The following is a 20509-nucleotide window of genomic DNA, read 5'->3' as shown; positions in this document are numbered from 1 at the left end:
CCAGCTTGATGGTTCACACCTGTAATCCTAGCTACTCAGGAGGCTGAGATCTGAGGATTGTACTTTGAAATCAGGCTGACCAGATACATCTCCAATTAACAAGCAAAAAGCTGAAAGTGGAAAGCTGAAATGGTAGAGCACCAGCCTTGAGAAAGAAAGCCAGATGAGTATATGAAGTCCTAGGTTCAAGCCAACAACAAAAAATTGCCAATAAACAGCTATCAATCAATAGCAGATATGGTGACTTTACTATGATAATTGTCACCTAGTATTTTGATAATCTTTGGCAAGGTTAGAGTAATCTAGGGAATTTAGGTCTTTTTTTTTTTGTCAGTCGTAGGGCTTGAAATCTGGGCCTGGGCACTGTCCCTGAACTTTTCAATTCAAGGCTAGCACTTTGCTACTTGAGCCACAGCATCACTTCCAGTTTTCTAGTGGTTAATTGGAGGTAAACTTCACTGACTTTCCTGCCCAGGCTGGCTTTGAATTGCGATCCTCAGATCTCAGCCTCCTGAGTAGCCAGGCATGAGCCACACACGCACAGTTAGGATCATATTTTTATTAACCTTATTACTCTCTGTTCACCTGCTTCCCAACACAGAAAGAATATGTTACCTTGTAAAATTTGTGTTATAATGGTATACTCAGGCTCTGAAACTAAACTGCTTTTGGGAAAACTGATACATTTAAATTACTTGCTGATCACAACAAACCAAGGAGTGAAACAGATTTTACCCCAGAACACAAGTAGACAGAATAAGGAGGTCCTACATTACTAGAGAAAGCTGGAGATTTGTTTTAAATTTTCTACCCAGACTTGGCAACAATTAGGATTGCCAGGGTCAAGTTAAAGATCAATGAGGGCTGGAAAGGTGGCTAAAAGGTAGAGGCCCTGGGTTCGATTCCTCAGCACCACATAAGCAGAAAAGGCCAGAAGTGGCACTGTGGCTCAAGTGGTAGAGCACTAGCCTTGAGCTAAAGAGCTCAGGGACAGCGCCCAGGCCCAGAGTTCAGGCCCCATGACCAACAAAGAAAAAAGAAATGTACTCATGATTTGACTTAAGTAACTGAACCCCTCTGCATATCACCTTTACAATAAATTTTTTTAAAAATTAAAAAATGATTAATGAGATACCCTTACCTCTATCATTAACATTACCAACACAACATTTAGAATTTCTTTTAAAATTCCAGCTGAAGTTTGGCTTTTTTTAAATCACTGCTGAATACCACAGACTTACACAAACTTCCTAATTGAAAACCATAACAGACAGCATAAATGAACGCCTTTCTGAGTAAGAGAATTTTCATACGTAGATGATCATCCTATATCCTTGGTTCTGCTTGCCAATGCAAATGAGTCAGAGGGCTTGCCTCAGACACTGAGTTAATTGTGTAACTCTACAACGGAAAATACCATTGGAGAAGACTAACTGACCTCACAGTTGAAAAAAAAAACTATTTAAAAGATGTGGAAACCAGATGTTTCAGTCACATTCAGGCACTGCTCTGAGAATTCATCACAAGCAGCCCCTGACAGGCTGAGAGCTTTTCTTCCACTGAAGACATGATCGTCTTAATTTACTTGTTCCTCTTGCTGTGGGAAGAGGCTCAAGGATGGGGATTCAAGAATGGAATCTTTCATAACTCCATATGGCTTGGTAAGAAATTCACTCATAAGCTTCTTGTTAGAAATACTAATGCTGTAAAACCAAGGTAGAATGAATCAGGGCTGTAAAACTTACTGATCTATTGATGGCTGATCAAAGACAATCCTTAAGAGAGAAAGCCATTGAAATATCTTTTAAGTGTTCTTGTTTCAGCTTAAGAATAGCTTTATGAAATATTTTTGAATTGTTCAATAGAAAGTAGTGTTATAATCAATAGACATTATAAAAATGCACTTTTAGGTTTTTTTTTAAAAACAGATGTGGTAGCATGCTTTTAATCTTAACAAACTAAAACACCAATGTTTGTACTTTAATTGTATTTGCAGTCAGATTTTAGATCAACTGGAATATACAAAAAAAAATTAGAGCCATTGTTCAATATCCTCTAAACTGTGGGGTATATTTGAAGTTTTTCTAAACCTCTTTTGACAATTTTGACAAACCCAGCTTACAATATGGAAGGGGGCAGGGGGAAATGTTTCTTTGACTGAATGTAATCTTGCCACTTTGATTCTTCTTGTTCTTCTATTCATATAAAAATACTTTCCAACCTTTTTGAGGACAAGAAAAGTTTCTTTTGTGGTTTTGTTCAATGTAAGGAATGACACAGACCAAATGGTGAAGATAAACAATATGAAAGGAGGGGAAAAGAAAAACAATACCGTTTATAATGTTCTGAGTATTAAACAATGAAAGTATTGTTTAAACAATACTTTCAATTCTTATGATGTATATTGCAAGTAATACTTTAACTATGTTGATTCAAATTGATACTGCTTTTTGTCCACAATTGTGTTAAAGAGAGAAAAACATTCAAATGCTTGGATAGATTCGTGCACCAAATAAAGAAATTAAGAGAAAGCCCAATTAACCTAGATCTTGGTTTTATGCTTGCTAAGCAACACATGGTTGTAGACAAATTTTCCCTTTCAGTGTATTTCTCTCTGTTAATAACTGCAAGCATGTGAATTTCATTAGAAAGCCTGATCTGTGATGCAGAGCCTTGCTGCTTTTTCTCAGCTTGAGCCAGTGAACTAGTTTCAGTGTGATCTATTTGGTCAAGATGCATTCTAGACAGAATGTAGAACAACAAACAAATTTATATGCTAAATTTCTCTTTATTTTAATTGCACACATATCTTGCACACAAGATAAGCGCATATAGCGTTAAAAATGTCATAAAGGTAACAAGAATTATGATCATTTATGTAAACTTTGAAATGTTATCAAGCTTCTTTGTGATCAAGTGGTTTGAAAGTGTTTCTTTTTGGAGATGGAGTCTTTTTTTTTTTGTTGGTTGTGGAGCTTGAACTTTGGGCCTGGGCACTGTCCTTGAGCTCTTCAGCTCAAGGCTAGCGGTCTACCACTTGAGCCACAGCGCCCACTTCCAGCTTTTTCTGTGTATTTGGTGCTGAGGAATTGAACCCAGGGCCTCATGCATGCGAGGCAAGCACTCTACCACTGAGCCACCTTCCCAGCCCCAAAGTGTTTCTTGTTGTTGTTGTTGTTGTTGTTAAGTGATGTTGTGTATTGCAAAAACATAAATATGGATAAGAGCGGTTCTGCCCCAGAGACAGAAAGCAATGACCCAAATCTTTGTAAAGAGTATGCTGCAAATCTGAGGTTTGGGATGAGTGTAAATTGCTTCAATATGGGACAAATTATTAACCAGTCTTCCTTGCACTAGCTGTTTCCAATCAGTCAGGGTCAATATAATGTTAGCAACAGTTTAGAGGGAAAAGATAGTTGTATTCAAAGGCAGGAATCTGCAGCAACTATCTAGAACAGGACACCTGAACTCTGTGGTTTTCTGGTTCCTTAAATAGTAGTTTAAAGAGGGGGTAACAATGCTCAATAGGAAGTGTACTCATTACCTTGCTCATGTAACTGTAACCCTCTGTATAGTATCTTTACAATAAAAATTTTTAAAAAAAGAAATATACTCATTACATGGCCTGTAACCCCTCTGTACTTCACCTTTACAATAAAAATTTTTTTAAAAAGAAAAAAAATAGTAGTTTAAAACAAGAACAGCTACTATAGGACAAGAAATGTCAGTCCATTTACATTTATCATAAAAATTGAAAGGCACAGACAGTAGTTATTTTTAACCTCTACTGAATCTGAAAAGGAAAGAAAGGAAAAGTAACATGTCATGAGTCCAGAAGCTATAATGGGACAGATGAAGAAACTGAGGCACAGGCAGCTATTTATACAAGTTATACAACTCTCCCCAGTAAAATCAGTAGTGAAGACACAGCCAACATTCTATGGTTGCCAGTTCTTAACAGGGGAAAAAAATTATTTTATCAGTTAAACAATTTTTTTAGTAAAGTCATGGGACTTGGACGCAAGGCCTGAATGCTGTCCCTGAGCTTTTCTACTCAAGGCTAACACTCTACCATTTCTGGTTTTCTGGTAGTTAACCGGAAATAAGAATCACATGTATTTTCCTGCCCCAGCAGGCTTCAAACCATGATCCTCAGATGTTAGCTTCCTGAGAAGTTAGGATTGTAGGTATGAGATACCAGTGCTTGGCTGATTAAGCAAAATTTTAATTTAAAAATATTACTGATTATTCACTATAAGAATTAATAAAATATTTAATCTGCAAGGTAAAATCTTTTAAATTAGGATTATATTGTATGAAAATTCATCTTTTGGGAGAGGGAGGGAGAGTTGGTACTGGAGTTTGAACTCAGGGCCCAGGTGCTCTAACGCCCAGCCCAAAAGGTCCATCTTAATAAATAAAAATTCTAACCTGAGGAATAGCTTAAAGTAAATGTTAAACTCAAGAAGTCATAGTGGAGCCCCTCAGATTGTAAAGTGAGATTGTAAAATGAGAATAAAGTAATTAATTTCATGTCTTGTTTAAAATTGCCATCTGGTATAATGGTGCATGCCTAGAATCTCAAACTCAAAAGGTTGAGACAGAAAGAACATAAATTCAAGGCCAGTTTAGGTTATATAGCAAGACCCAGTCACAAACAAATAAATAAAATAGCCTAACACATAATAAATAAAATGGCCAAATGGAGTAAGAGTATTCAATTTTGTCATAAGTTAACATATTGGGAAATTTAGTGCTCTTTGAGGAAAACTGCAGAATATTAATATTTAATAAATTGACAATTACTGCAAATTATTTTTGTTACTTTTACTTACTATCTTATTGCTAGAAGGTAACAATTTTTAAAACTTACTGGGAGGAAACTCTTAAATTATTTTCTAAAAATATATTAATTTTATTTTATTGCTAGGCCTGGGGCTTGAACTCAGGGCCTGGGCACTGTCCCTGAGCTTCTTTTGCTCAAGGCTAGCATTCTACCACTTGAGCCACAGTGCCACTTGTGGTACTGAGAAATCAAACCCAGGGCTTCTGCATGCTAGGCAAGCACGCTACTACTAAGCCGCATTCCCAGCCCATTACATTTCAATTTTGGAGTAAAATAGGAAGAAAATCATTTTAAGAAAAACATGACAAGCCAGCTCAGGTGGTTTATGGCTGTAATTATAGCTACTCGGGAGGCTGAAATCTGAGGGGGGTTTTGGTTTTTCTGTTTGTTTTTGTCGGTCGGGGGACTTGAACTCTGGGCCTGGGTGCTGTCTCTCAACTATTCAGCTCAAGGTTAGCACTCTACCACTTGAGCCACAGCGCCACTTCTGGCTTTTTCTGCTTATGTGGTGCTGAGGAATCAAACCAGTGCCTCATGCATGCAAGCAACACTGAGCCACCTTCTCAGCCCCTGAGATCTGAGTTTAAAACCAGCCCTGGAAGGACTGTGTAGGACTCATCTCCAACTAACAACCAGAAAACTGGAAGTGGTGCTGTGGCTCAAAGTGGTAGAATGTTAGCCTTGAGCAAAAGACCTCAAGGAGAGCACCCAGGCTCCAAGTTCAAGCCCCACAACTGACAAAAAAGAAAGAAAAGAAAAGACAGCTATTAGAATAATTGCTGCATTTTTTGGGGGGGGTCCGGTCGTGGGGTCTGAACCCTGGGCCTGGGCGCTGTCCCTAAGCTCTTCAGCTCAAGGCTAGCGCTCTACCACTTGAGCCACAGCGCCACTTCCAGCTTTTTTCTTTTTGCTTATGTGGTACTGAGGAATCGAACCCAGGGCCTCATGCATGCAAGGCAAGCACTCTACCACTGAGCCACCTTCCCAGCCCATGCTGCATTTTTTAAAATAAAGGTTTCTCTTATTCTATATTTTTGGAGCACAGATACCATTTTACAAGTTGTGTCTTGTGTGTGTACACATGTGCGCACGCAAGTGCGTGTATGTACACGTGTACCCATGTGCCAGTGCCAGTTCTGGGGCCTGGGCTCTGTCCTTGAGCACAAAAGCGCATGCTACCACTCTACCACTTGAACCACAGCTCCACTTTCAATCTATTGGGGGTAATTTTATTAGAGATGAGAGTCTCATGGACTTTCCTGGCTGGCTGGCTTTGAACTGGGATCCGCAGATCTTAGCCTCTTGAGTGGCTAGGATTCTGGGCACCAGTGCCCAGCTATTTTACAATTGTAAAATTAACAATCCTTAGTATAATTAAATTAGACATGCCTGTGTTGTCTAGCAAAAGCCTTAGTGCCTATCTATATCAAGATAAACCTATTCCACCAGCCAAGTGACTGCAATCTAACAATTGGAAAGCTGAGACAGTTGAATCATGAGTTCTAGACTAACTATGGCTACATGACAAGCAAAACCCTGTCTCAAAAACTAAAAAAACAAGGAGTGAAGTTATGTCTGGAGTAATAGAGTGCCTGCCTGCCTACAAAGTACAAAGCCCTGAAATTGAATCCCAGCACTACCAAACCATATACTCTCTCTCCCCCCTCACATACACACACACACACACACACACACACACACACACACACACACACACTATAAAGATGTTCATGTTGCCCAGTAGTGTGTAAGCTTCTTGAGAGGACAGTCTTGAGCCATAATGCCTAGCAAAATACCTCTTGATACATGCCCCAAATAATTATTGGAAATTACCAAAAGTTTACTAAGGCTTCTGTACATGAAATCTCCTGACGGGCAAGAGATTTACTAAGGGGAACCATGGTGACTGGCTGTGACTTGATGCCATTGCTATTCTCTGGTCTCTAATGCAGAGAAGAGCAGGGTCCCAGGAAACTAGAAAAGCAAGAAACATATCAAGTACTGTCTCCATCCAACAGTGGCAATGTCAAGATAAAAGTTTGGGAAGGAGGGCTGGGAAGGTGGCTCAGTGGTAGAGCGCTTGCCTTGCATGCCTGAGGCCCTGGGTTCGATTCCTCAGCACCACATAAGCAAAAAGCCGGAAGTGGCTCTGTGGCTCAAGTGGTAGAGCGCTCGCCTTGAGCTGAAGAGCTGAGGGACAGTGCCAGGCCCAGAGTTCAGGCCCCACGACCGGACCCAAAAAAAAAAAAACCAAGTTTGGGAAGGAGCATTAAAATGACCTCCATTTCTAAATTCTACTAAAGGTATATCTTGCTGAATGCCAAGAAATATGTGGTCCCATTGGTAGCCAACTATACAGGTCAGGGTACCATCTTCTCATCTAGCAGATTTATGTAGCATATCAGCACTGCTAGAGCTAGCTTTATGTCCTAGGAATGTCTTCACTGTTTTTTCATGGCACCAAGTGCTCTGAACTTAAAGCCATCCATTTTAAGTAGTGATCTGGAAGACAACTCACAGATAAGTTACCACTCCCTAAAATATAATAAAGAAGTTAGGAACTGATAGGCATACCCAGTCTTTTTCTCTATTCTGCTTGAATCTATTCTTTCTTTTGTTTACTTTGGATTCCTTCAGACCTTTCCACAGTTTTAATTTATTTACTAAATTCTCAATTATGTTACTTTAGTCATTCCGTCAAGTTGATATTTTAGCTTGTTTTTCTCCATCAGTGTGAACCTTTATACTGGAGCCATTTTCATTGGTATCTTTCCAAGTTTTTATGACTTAATGCCAAAAGAATGCCAAAACGTGTTATCACTTGTGGATGATAAAGAAATGCAATGTTATATTTAACCTTTTTTTTAGGCTCTCCTATCAGACACATATCCAGTTTTTGTTAATGCTCCCCTAAAATTCCCCTCATTCATCTTTTCCCCCAAGGATTTCTAACAATGAAAAATTAGCCACCCATGGCAATTGACCTAGAAAGTTCTTTGGCAAGAACAGTACCTGATGTAATCTTCCAGCAAACTTCCTTGTTTGGCCAGAATGGGTAATAATGCATTCATGATACCTTGTGATTTCACAGAACAAGCAGCAGGCGTGTACCACAGAGAAGCAAGGTCTGGTAAATACAAGCTCACCTACGCAGAGGCAAAGGCAGTGTGCGAATTTGAAGGTGGCCGCCTCGCTACTTACAAGCAGCTAGAAGCAGCCAGAAAAATCGGTAACTGATTTGACAATGGTTTCTCTTCTCTTTTATCCTGGTGGGGGGCAAAATTACTTTTTCTACAACCCCTAAGAGAGAGACAGACAAGGGGGGAAGGAAAGAGGAAGAAAGAAAAGGAGGGAGAAAGGGAGTGAAGGAGGAAAAGAAATGTACTTGGTAAGAAGAAAGTTGAATTCAAAACCTTTTCCCCCCCAATACTTTTTTAACACAAGTGAAGAGTATATTTGTTCTTTAAGTTAAAAAACAAAAACCTGGGGCTGGGAAGGTGGCTCCGTGGTAGAGCGCTTGCCTTGCATGCATGAGGCCCTGGGTTCAATTCCCCAGCACCACATAAGCAAAAAGAAAAAAAAAAGCCGGAAGTGGCACTGTGGCTCAAGTAGTAGAATGGTAGCCTTGAGCTGAAAAGCTGAGGGACAGTGCCCATGCCCAGAGTTCAGGCCCCACAACCGGACCCCCCCCCCCAAAAAAAAAAAAACCTGCCAGGCGCCGGTGGCTCACACCTGTCATCCTAGCTACTCAGGAGGCTGAGATCTGAGATCACAGTTCAAAGCCAGCCTGGGCAGGAAAGTCTGTGAGACTCTTTGGTTGGTCGTGGGGCCTGAACTCTGGGCCTGGGCACTGTCCATCTGCTCTTCAGCTCAAGGCTAGTGCTCTACTGCTTGAGCCACAGCACCAGGGCCTCATGCATGCAAGGCAAGCATTCTACCACTAAGCCACCTTCCCAGCCTCTCCATGAGACTCTTATCTCCAATAAACCACTCAGAAAACCAGAAGTGGCACTGTGGCTCAAGTAATAGAGCGCTAGCCTTGAACTGGAGAGCTCAGGGACAGCGCAGAGGCCCAGAGTTCAAGCCCCTTAACTGACAAAAACAAAACAAAAAACCTACAGGGAAAGTATAAGCACATTGTAAAAGGGCAGAAGAAAGAAACAGGGAAGATGTCATATCTGGTGAAAACCTGCTAATTGCTTTTTTACCAAAAAGTAAGGCAGGAGCTGCTAGGCTCGACTGAACTTTCAGAGAGGACCACCTGCATCAGAATTCCACTGCTTGTGGAAAATGCCTGGCAAAGACTATGCTACACATTACCTAATATACAGTTGTCTGCAGTATCAGTGAAAAACTGGTTCCAGGATTCCCATGGATACCAGGATCCAAAGATGTTCAAAGTCTTTACGTAAAATGGCACGGTATTTCACATCCTCTAGTATGCTTTATGTGCTAATTTATTCATCTTTTAATTAATTTTGTGGTGCTGTTAATCAAACCCAGACCCTCACACATGCTAGATCGGTGTTCTACCACCAAGCTATAATTCTAGCCCCATAGATTTTAAGTTATCTCTAGATCACTTATACCTATTATAAATAGTTATATACTTTTATTTAGGAAATAGCAAGAAAGTTCTGAAAATGTTCAGTGTAGGAGCAATTTTTGTGGAGTCCACCTTTTTCCTTCTTTTTTTCTTTCTGTTTTTGGTGTTGGTACTAAGGTTTGAATTTTTGGTCTTGCACTCGCTAGGCAGCAGATGGACTATTTGAGCCAATATCCAGATGCATTTTTAAAATTTTTTTCATTCAATTAATATTATTTTCTGTGATCAGAGGCACAGAGGCATTGCATCTTTGTGTATCCTCCTTTGGTCTCACTGTGTGTGAACACCTAGGGTTCTGTATAATTTATCATGTCTGGGTATATTTTAGATCTAGCTTCCTCTTAAAGTATTGCTTTTTTAAAACTACTTTTTATAGGTAGGTGTGTGTGTATGTGTGTGTGTGTGTGTGTGTGTGTGTGTGTGTGTGTGTGTGTGTGTGTGTGTGTACTACGACTTGAACTCAACTCTGGGCATGGAGGCTGTACTTAGCTTTCTGTCCCATACCCCCTATTCCCCGCCCCCCCCACACACACACACACTAGTGCTAGGGCTTGAACTCTGGGCCTGGGTGCTGTCCCTGACCTCATTTTGCTCACAGCTAGCACTCTACCATTTGAGCCACAGTGCCACCTCCAGCTTTTTCTGAGATTAATTGGAGATAAGAGTCTCATAGATGGGCTGGGAAGGTGGCTCAGTGGTAGAGCGCTTGCCTTGCATGCATGAGGCCTTGGGTTCAATTCCTCAGCACCACATAAGCAAAAAGAAAAAAGCCGGAAGTGGCACTGTGGCTCAACTGGTAGAGCGCTAGCCTTGAGCTGAAGAGCTGAGGGACAGCGCCCAGGCCCAGAATTCAGGCCCACAACTGGACCAAAAAAAAAAAAAGAGTCTCATAGACTTTCCTGCCCTAGCTGGAATTTGATACTCAGATCTCAGGCTCATGAGTAGCTAGAATTACAGGCTTGTTCCTTAGCTTTTTTACTCAAGGCTAGTCCTCTACCACATGAGCCACACCTTTTTTTTTTTTTTTTTTTTTTTGGTCCAGTCGTGGGGCCTGAACTCTGGGCCTGGGCGCTGTCCCTCAGCTCTTCAGCTCAAGGCTAGCGCTCTACCACTTGAGCCACAGTGCCACTTCCGGCTTTTTTCTTTTTGCTTATGTGGTGCTGAGGAATCCAGCCCAGGGCCTCAGGCATGCAAGGCAAGCGCTCTACCACTGAGCCACCTTCCCAGCCCCATGAGCCACACCTTTATTGCTGGCTTTTTGTTTATTAATTGGAGATAAGAGTTGATTAATTGGAGATAAAACTTTTCCCACACTAGTTTAAACTGTGATCCTCAGATCTCAGCATCCTAAGTAGATAGGCTTACAGATAGATGTGTGCTACCAACAACACCCAGCTTAAAGTAATATTTTTATCTACAATTGATTGAATGCCTAGATACAGAACCCAGATTTTGTTTTTTTGTTTGTTTGTTTGTTTTTAATTTTTTTATTAATTTTATTTTATTTGTGAACATACTGTACAGAGGAGTTACAATTACATGGGCAGGATAATGCGTACATTTCTTACCAAGCATTGCAGCCTCCTCCTTTGTTTACCCTTCACATCCATTCCCAGCCTCCCCCCTCCCCCCCAATCCCAATCCTCCTCCTTCCCCCCCTCCCCCCCCCCCACCGATGTTGTAAAGCTCGTTTTGGACATGACAACTTGTACTTCTCATTGTTGCAACAGGTCCACCTGTATCCTTAAACAACTGGTTTTTCCCAATCTCCTCCACAAGTTATACTGACATCAAATATAGTGAAAGCAGGGGTTATACTGTGGGGGAGGGACATACAAAGCAACAAAGAGATAATCTTATAAATGCGTTAGAAACACATGCATGAAAGAAAAAAACATTAAAATACACATCTAAGGGTTCATTTTCCTGACATCACATTATCTGACCTTTTCTGCTTGACTCATACATATACTAGATATTACAAATAAGGGAAACCATGGGACCTATGTTTCTTTGGGCCTGGCCAGAACCCAGATTTTGGAGGGACAACTGTAAAGGTATTCTCTCCAAGAGTCCCAAAGTCTCCCTATATTACTGCTCCTCCTTGATTACAAGCTGTGTAGGGCAGAACTGGATGGATAGATAACATGTCCTTTGGCTTTACTAGCAGAAGGACTCTCAGTAAAATAGATCTAGGATGGCATTAGCAGACACTAAAAATGGCCTCCAGGCTTGAGCATAGAAAACAGAGATGAGCCTTTACTCAAAAATGGTAAGAAGGGCTGGGAAGGTGGCTCAGTGGTAGAGTGCTTGCCTTGCATGCATGAGGCCCTGGGTTCAATTCCTCAGCACCACATAAGCAAAAAGAAAAAGCCGGAAGTGGCGCTATAGCTCAAGTGGTAGAGCGCTAGTCTTGAGCTGAAGAGCTGAGGGACAGCACCCAGGCCCAGAGTTCAGGCCCCACGACTGGACCCAAAAAAAAAAAAAAAAAAAAAATGGTAAGAAAATCTATCTTCATTCAAAAAAAATTTTTTTAATTTAATTTTATTTTATTTGTGAACATACTGTACAGAGCTTAGAGGAGTTACAATTACATGGGCAGGATAATGCGTACATTTCTTACCAAGCATTGCAGCCTCCTCCTTTGTTTACCCTTCACATCCCTTCCCAGCCTCCCCCCTCCCCCCATCCCAATCCTATTCCTTCCCCCCCTCCCCCACCCCCCCCACCATTCAAAAAATTTTTAATGTTACACTTATCTCAATTGATCTTGAAACAAAAGTTAATTAAATTATCATTTGAAATGTTTCATAATTTAAGAAATTCTCCCATAGCACAGGTTAGATCATATGTGAAAAGAAGCCACCTCTGAACTTGGATGATCTGTGTATCCATGTGTTATAATTTTTAGTGCAGTGACATCTCTTTCTTTTATTTCACAAAGACAGTAGTTATCTGTTATTTTGTGTGTGTTGAAACATTTTTTTAAAGGAAGAAGTCTTTTTGTTTGTTTACATTTTACATGAGCTGGGTTCGGAAAGTTGAGAAACATGGTTGGAGGTACCCATCTGCTTGGTTGTGAGGCTTTGCCAGTTAAGCATCTAACGCTTTGTTCCTCTTGTAGGATTTCATGTCTGTGCTGCTGGCTGGATGGCCAAGGGCAGAGTTGGATACCCCATTGTGAAGCCAGGTCCCAACTGTGGATTTGGAAAAACTGGGATTATTGACTATGGATTCCGGCTCAATAGGAGTGAAAGATGGGATGCCTATTGCTACAACCCACACGGTTTGTTGTTAGAAATAATCATTGTAAAAACACATACACAACAACAATAATAACAACAAAACATTTATAGGCTACTAACAGGTTGTTACAAGAAATGGGTTTTCCTTCCAGAAATAGTGGATGTGGTCATGATTATTATTAACAATATATATCATTCTTTGAATGCTCACTCTGTTTCACACACTGAATTATGTTCCTTTATTTGCAATCATTTAAACAGTCACAGCTCTACAAAGAGCCATTGTTACAACTGAAATTTATAAAAGTTGCATCACTTACCCCAGATCACACGGCCAATAATTGGTACATGCTTGAGGTGAGATTTCAGGTTTTTTCCTATGTCAGAGAACTTCCTAGCCACAAAAAAAAGGGGGAGATGGAGATTATAAACTAGTTATGGCCAAATAGCTAAGCAATAAAGTAATGTTACCAAACTAACTGTTTTGGATAATTTGTCCCTTGGTTGAATAAAGGAAAAGGAGACAAAGTAAACTCTTGCAAGGCTGAATTGAAGCTCTAGTATTGGCACAAAGAAAAAATAATGTCTAAAAAGTGCAAGAGGTGTCAGGAGTGTGAACTTTTTCCTGAGTCTTTTTCTTCTTTTTTCTCCATTTCAGCAAAAGAGTGTGGTGGTGTCTTTACAGAGCCAAAGAGAATTTTCAAATCTCCAGGCTTCCCAAATGAGTATGATGACAACCAAATCTGCTACTGGCACATTAGACTCAAGTATGGCCAGCGTATTCACCTGAGTTTTTTGGACTTTGACCTAGAAGATGATCCAGGTTGCTTAGCAGACTATGTGGAAATATATGACAGTTACGATGATGTCCATGGCTTTGTGGGAAGGTATGTGTTTTTTCCCTACACAAAAAGACAATCGAACATTCAGTATTCCTGCTTCTTTAATCAGTTAAATCCAGCCAGCCACTAGTGGCTCACACTTGTAATCCTAGCTACTCACAGGGCTGAGATCTAAAGATGGTGATTTGAAGTCAGCCTAGGCAGGAAAGACTATGAGACTCTTATATCTAATTAACCAGCAAAAAGCCAAAAGTAGAACTGGCTCAAATGGTAGAGCTTTAGTCTTGAGCTAAAAAAACAGAGACAGCACTCAGGCCCTGAGTTCAAGCCCCAGGACAGACACAAGTAAATGAATAATCAACCAAATCCATAATATTGACTTTCCAGTATCTACTTTCCAGTGATATCCAATAAGTTTTCAATTAAATTATTTCTCATTTGTCTGTTATATGTACTTACTATTAGACTAGTAATCTCTGTCTTTTGTTCATTGTAAAATTGTAAGAACTAATTTGTCTAGTCTGCTTATTATTTTCTAGTAGGAGAAAGAAGAAACATGTGAGTTTGAATTTTTGTTAGTCATTTTTTTCATTTTCTTTTTTTTTCTTTTTTCCTTTTTTTTTTTTTTCTGGTACTGGGGCTTGAACTCAATGAACTCAATTCTTTTTTTTGGGGGGGGGGGGTCTGGTTGTGGGGCCTGAACTCTGGGCCTGGGCACTGTCCCTCAGCTCTTAAGCTCAAGGCTAGCGCTCTACCACTTGAGCCACAGCGCCATTTCTGGCTTTTTTCTTTTTGCTTATGTGGTGCTCAGGAATTGAACCCAGGGCCTCAGGCATGCAAGGCAAGCGCTCTACCACTGAGCCACCTTCCCAGCCCTGAACTCAATTCTTCATGCTCTCCTTTGGCTTTTTTTTCTTGGCTGGCACTCTACCACTTGAGCCATCCTTCCAGCTCTGCTTTTTGCTAGTTATTTTAGGGAGATGTAGTCTCACAGACTTTTCTATTAGGACTGGCTTCAAACCATGATCCTCCTGTTCTCAGCCTCCTGAATAGTCAAAATTACAGTGCACGGCTAAGTTTTCTAATGTGTCAGCATCCTAAAAGTGACTACATAGTCAGAAAATTGTTGCCTATATTCTCTATACAACGCAATGACTATATTAGTAATGTAAGGTACAGCCCATCTCTCATGTAATTTAGCTATACAATGAATATTGTCTTAAAAGCAATCTTCTTTGTCACTAAAAAAATTGCTCCATTATTCAATATTTTTCCTTTGGATTTTCAGCATGCTGGATCATCATTTTTTTTGTTTTCCTATTCCATTTTTTTTGGGGGGGTCCGGTTGTGGGGCCTGAACTCTGGGCCTGGGTGCTGTCCCTCAGCTCTTCAGCTCAAGGCTAGCGCTCTACCACTTGAGCCACAGCGCCATTTCCGGCTTTTTTCTTTTTGCTTATGTGGTGCTGAGGAATCGAACCCAGGGCCTCAGGCATGCAAGGCAAGCACTCTACCACTGAGCCACCTTCCCAGCCCCCAAAACAGAAATTTTATATCTATAATTTTTCCACATTTAAAACAATTTATCCTAGAATTTTAATTAAAAGGGAAAAAAGCCAGGCACCAATGGCTCACATTTATAATCGTAGCTACTCAGGAGGCTGAGATTTGGAGGATAGTAGTTTGAAGGTAACTCCAGACTGAAAAATCTGCTATATTCCATCTCCAAAATAATTAACAAAAATCCAATCTGGAGATGCTGCTCAAGTATTTAGTAGAGTACCAGCTGACCAACACCAAGGTCCTGAGTTGCACCCCATTAGTAGCAAAATAAACAAGAATAAAGAAAAATGAGACCTTTCTGAAGGAATGTAAGGCATTTTATTCTCAGTAAAACTCCTGTAACAGCTGCTTATGTTCTTTCATGTGACCTTTCTTTTCTAAAAATCCCCTTTCAGGTACTGTGGTGATGAGCTTCCAGAAGACATCATTAGCACAGGTAATGTCCGAATCACAGCAAAGATTTCCTTTTTTTCTTTTTTGCAGAGCCTTATTATCTATCATTCACTCGTTACAGTGGACAGGACTGAGGCTAAAATAGCTTGTGACAAAAAAAGGCAAGACTTGTTTACAGTTAAAGACTTGTGCCAACTTTTTATGCCAAAAATGCGCACAGACTTTTGTTATGTGCAGGAAATGGAGTGATAGTCTTGAATGTGCCAATCCATACATATTACTACAGCTATGATTTCTAATAAAATGCCTGGATTCTGAGACTATCAGTCAGTGGTTGAGTGCTTGCTTAATATGTGTGAGGTGCTCCATTTATCACAAAATGTAAAATAACATAAGAGAGATTGTTGATGAAAGGCAGAAGCAATTTATAAAGTTGTTCAAAATACCTACTATCACTGAAAATAATTTTATGTAATTATTTTCATTGTGTGTGTGTGCACGCACATGGGTGTGTGTCAGTACTAGGGCTTGAACTCAGGGCTTGGATGCTGTCCCTGAGCTTTGACTCAAGGTTGGCACTCAGCCACTTGAGCCACACCTCCACTTCCCTCTTCTTTGATGGTTAGTTGGTGATAAGAAGCTCATGGACTTTCCTGCCCTGTCTGGCTTCAAACTATGATCCTGAGATCTCAGCCTCCTGAGTAACTAGGATTATAGATGTGAGTCATTGATGTCCAGCAATTTTCACATTTTTATCTTACTACATTCCCCCACACAGCATTCTGAAGAACACAGTTTAGTATGATATTTTAAATAGCGTTACATAAGGAAATAAACCTAAGCTAAAATAAACTTTGGGTTAAATAGTGTTAAACAGATTTCTTTATTGGTAAACCACAGAGGCTTTTTTTTTTTTTTTGGTCGGCTGTGGGACTTGAACTCTGGGCCTGGGCATTCTCCCTCAGCTCTTCAGCTCAAGGCTAGCTCTCTACCACTTAAGCCACTGCGCCACTTCCAGTTTTCTAGCAGTTTATTGCAGATAAGAGTATCATGGACTTTCCTGCCCAGGCTGGCTTTGAACCATGATCCTCAGATCTCAGCCTCCTGAGTAGCTAGGATTACAGGTGTGAGCCACTGGCACCCGACTCAGAAGCACTTTTATTTTTATTTATTTATTGGTGCCAGTTCTGGGGCTTGAACTCAGGGCCTGGTCACTGTCACTGAGCTTCTTTTGCCCAAGGATAGCACTCTACCACTTGAGCCACAGCTCCATTTCCAGCTTTTTCTGTTTATGTGGTACTGAGGAATTGAACCCAGGGCTTCATGCATGCTAGGCAAGCACTCTACCACTAAGCCACCTTCCCAGCCCCTCAAAAGCACTTTTAACTTACTGATTTATACAGCAAATCTCAAAAGGCCAACTACAAAAGACTGTATTGTCCAAATTATCCCCCTCCCAAAATTATCTTGTGTTTTTGTGCTAAGAAATATGTCTCTTGATTTAAGAAATATACCTCAAAAAGAAAAAAAATCCTTCTTATAGCATAAATGTATCCCAATAAGCAATACTACTTTCTTTTTTTTTTTTTTTTTTTTTGCCAGTCCTGGGGCTTTAACTCAGGACCTAAGCACTGTCCCTGGGCTTCTTTTGCTCAAGACTAGCCATCTACCACTTGAGCCACAGCACCACTTCCAGCTTTTCTGAGTAGTTTTATTGGAGATAAGAGTCTCACGACTTTCCTGTCCAGGCTGGCTTCGAATTGTGATCCTCAGATCTCAGCCGCCTGAGTAACTAGGATTACAGGCTTGAGCCACCAGTACTTGGCTCATTTGTAATGCTACTTCCTAAATTATCTCAAACTGCTCTTTTTTAAAGCTACAAACCTTCGTTTTCTTAGAAGTCTTTATTTTCTCTTTTAATTTCTGTTACCAGCACCAGAAGTTCATATTCTTATGGGCTCTATTTTCTCACCAGGTCATAAAATCATCACAATACTAAAACCAGCAAAACTGCATTAAATTGCAATTCTTAGTAATTTTTTTTTTCTGTGTGCCAGTACTGTGGCCTGAACTCAAAGCTGCTCTTGTTTGCCTCCCCCATTCCCCAGCTCTTGGCTGACACTCTACCACATTAGCCATACCTCCATTTCTGGTATTTCTCCTCTTTGTTTGCCTCAGCTGGCTTAGAAACAGGATCCTTAGATCTCTCAACCTCTTTAGTGGTTAAGATAACAGGTGTGAGCCACTGCCACCAGGCCTAAGCAATCTTGAAACAGGCAACTTCCCATAGACTTACTTCCACACCAGGCTTGCAATGCACTCAATTCTAGTGTATTTGTCCTCATTACAAGACAAGAGGGAAAGTTTCTGCACAGTCATGGAATGATTAATGCTTAATCCTTTAAAATTCATCGTTCTGTTACAATTTTCCTAGGAAAACTAATCCATTAAACCTTTTAAGTACATTTTAATCTTTATTGATAGGTGAAATGAATTTAAGTACTCTGTTTGCAGTAGAACATGCAAATGTAAAGTTTGTTGCTCTGTGTCATTTGGTAATGACCCATTCACACCTTACTGGTTTGAATTGCTGCTTGAGATAATTGTGTCAGTGTTCCTACTACAACAACCATTTGTTGTTGTTGTTGTTGTTGTGTGATTCTGGGATCCAACCCAGGACCTCAGCTTTCTAGTCAAGCTCTCTACTCCTGAGCTGCCCCCTCCCCATCCTACAAATAGATTCTCTTTTTTATTTGTTGGTGGTGGGACTTGAACTGGAGGCCTGTGTGCTGTCCCTGAGCCTCTTTGTACTTAAGACTAGCACTCTACCACTTGAGCCGCAGCTCCATTTCCACTTTTGAGTGTTTAATTGGAGATCAGAGTCTCATGGGGACTTTTCTGCCCCAGGCTGGCTTCCAACGAGAATCCTCAGATCTCAACCTCCTGAGTATCTAAGGTTACAGGCATGAGCCATCGGCACATGGCTCCAAATAGACTTTCCTAATGAGTCTAATGGAGTTCTCTCATGAGAATTCCAGGTACCAAAAAAAGAGCTTCTTCTTAATCTCCAAATAGCCTCACTTCAGCCTCCACCTCTTCCTTTAGGAGAGACTGGGGAGTGGGGGGGGGGGGGGGTGGAGCGGGTTGTGGTGAGGAAACTCTCTCCTGCTCCACTTGCCAGTGAAACCATGGACACAAAAACCTGAGAATCCACTTCTCAATTGGGTATTAGTCATGTTCATCAGTGCTTAAATTTTCTGAGGAAAAAGACTGGGTGTTTGAATTGTGGGATAAATCAAAGACCAGTAACATTGTTGGTGTTTGGTTGGCTCCTCTCCTCACAGGAAATGTTATGACCTTGAAGTTCCTGAGTGACTCTTCCATCACAGCAGGAGGTTTCCAAATCAAGTATGTCGCTGTGGATCCTGTATCCAAAGCCAGTCAAGGAAAAAATACAAGTACTACTTCCACTGGAAATAAAAACTTTTTGGCTGGAAGGTTTAGCCACTTATAAAACAAATATATGGTGTTTATGGTTGCGTCTTCTGAAATGTCTTTGATATCATTTTTGAATCATTGTTATTCACTTTTATTTATTATTTTTCAAAATGTGAAACACTAGAAGAAAATGGAAAAATGCAGAACATTTCAAAGAGAAAATCTCACATAACCCTACTACATAGAAATAACTGTTAACATGTTTATATATTTTTCTTCATTTTTCTACTTATGGTATATGTATTCATGGTATCCATCTATCTATCTATATATTTGTTTTTGACATTTTGAAAGTCTGTCCCATAAACAACTTTTGTGTGTGTGTGTGCTAGACCTGGGGCTTGAACTCAGGGCCTAGGCACTGTTCCTGAGCTTTTGTGCTACCACTTGAATCACAGCTCCATTTCTGACTTTTTTGGTAGTTAATTGAAAATAAGAGTCTCATTGACTTTCCTGCCCAGGCTGACTTTGAACTGAGGTCTTAGCCTCTTGAATAGCTATGATTACGGGTGTGAGCCATTGGCACTATTTTTTGTTTTGTTTTGTTTTGTTTTGTTTTGTTTGTGCCAGTACTGGGAATTGAATGTCAAGCCTTTTATTACTTGGCTTTTCCCATTCAGACCTGTTATTCTGCCACTTGAGCCATACCTTTACTTCCAACTTCTTGTTTAATTGGAAATAAGAGCATCAAAGATTTGTCTGCCCTGGGTGGCTTCTAACAGATTTTCAAATCCTAGCCTCTTGAGTGCTAGAAATTATAGGTAAGCCACCAGCATCAAGTTTTATATCCTCATTTTTCTCTAAACTTTAGATCCTAAGCATTTTCCCAAATCATTGAATATTTTACAAAAACATGATTTTGAATGGTTGAACAATATTCTATGGTATGATTGTTTTATACTTTATTTAAATCTGTTTCAGTTGTTGGACTTTTAGATTGCTTTCATAAATATTGTTGCAATAAATATTCTTGGGCATACATACTTGTGCAGTGTTATAATTTGTGGTTCAGTGATCTAGATGTAGAATTATTAGATCAGAAAAAAATGAAAATAGAGCTTTATATTTCAAGTGGCAAAAAAAGAGATATCAGAATGATTTGGTAAGGGATTTGGCTATTATCTCACCCCTGATTTCTTGGAAGGTTATGTAAATAAATTCTTCTTGATGACGTGGAATATTAGCACAGGTGTTTAGGCATTAGGCAGGAACTCAGTCCAACCAATGGCCTCCTATAAAATTTAGTTCATAAAATGAATATTCCCATTATGAGAGTAGATATTTCTTTATCTAATTATAGTTTTTGCTTACTTCTTCACCTTTTTTAGGGGTTGGGGAAAGCCACACTTGCTACTCTTTGTGTGAGAGGTAATGATTACCAATTAAATTTAACAGAAATGTACATGCCAAACATTGTTCTAGATATGTAAGGAACACTAGAAAACCAATAGAAATCTCTGGGCTTTGAGAAGTAGAAGTTGTGGTGGATGAAGAAAAGCAATAATTAATGAACATGATA

The 20509-nt window shown here is 40.1% G+C and overlaps 1 protein-coding gene across 1 annotated transcript; it reads left to right on the top strand.

Annotated features, from left to right (window-relative positions):
• Positions 1-1517: 1517 nt before the first annotated feature.
• Tnfaip6 (TNF alpha induced protein 6) lies at positions 1518-19955 on the top strand. The gene is made up of 6 exons (XM_070036217.1): positions 1518-1661; positions 7938-8075; positions 12577-12738; positions 13356-13584; positions 15495-15535; positions 18837-19955. The coding sequence occupies exons 1-6, from the start codon at positions 1568-1570 to the stop codon at positions 19004-19006; spliced, it is 834 nt and encodes a 277-aa protein (XP_069892318.1). The 5' UTR covers positions 1518-1567; the 3' UTR covers positions 19007-19955.
• The last annotated feature ends 554 nt before the right edge of the window (positions 19956-20509 follow it).

This window comes from Dipodomys merriami, unplaced genomic scaffold (genome assembly GCF_024711535.1).
Source record: "Dipodomys merriami isolate MVZ:Mamm:240054 unplaced genomic scaffold, mDipMer1.0.p SCAF_1, whole genome shotgun sequence".
Lineage (NCBI taxonomy): Eukaryota > Metazoa > Chordata > Mammalia > Rodentia > Heteromyidae > Dipodomys > Dipodomys merriami.
The sequence above is the reverse complement of the archived record's forward strand: the minus strand, read 5'-3'. Positions and strand labels throughout refer to the sequence as shown.

Bases quoted from the DNA above. Each gene is read 5' to 3' on its own strand.
- Tnfaip6 (XM_070036217.1), top strand. From the start codon at position 1,568: ATGATCGTCTTAATTTACTTGTTCCTCTTGCTGTGGGAAGAGGCTCAA. The intron at 8,076-12,576 runs GTAACTGATTTG...TTCCTCTTGTAG, and splicing joins AGAAGCAGCCAGAAAAATCG to GATTTCATGTCTGTGCTGCT. The intron at 12,739-13,355 runs GTTTGTTGTTAG...TCTCCATTTCAG, and splicing joins CTATTGCTACAACCCACACG to CAAAAGAGTGTGGTGGTGTC.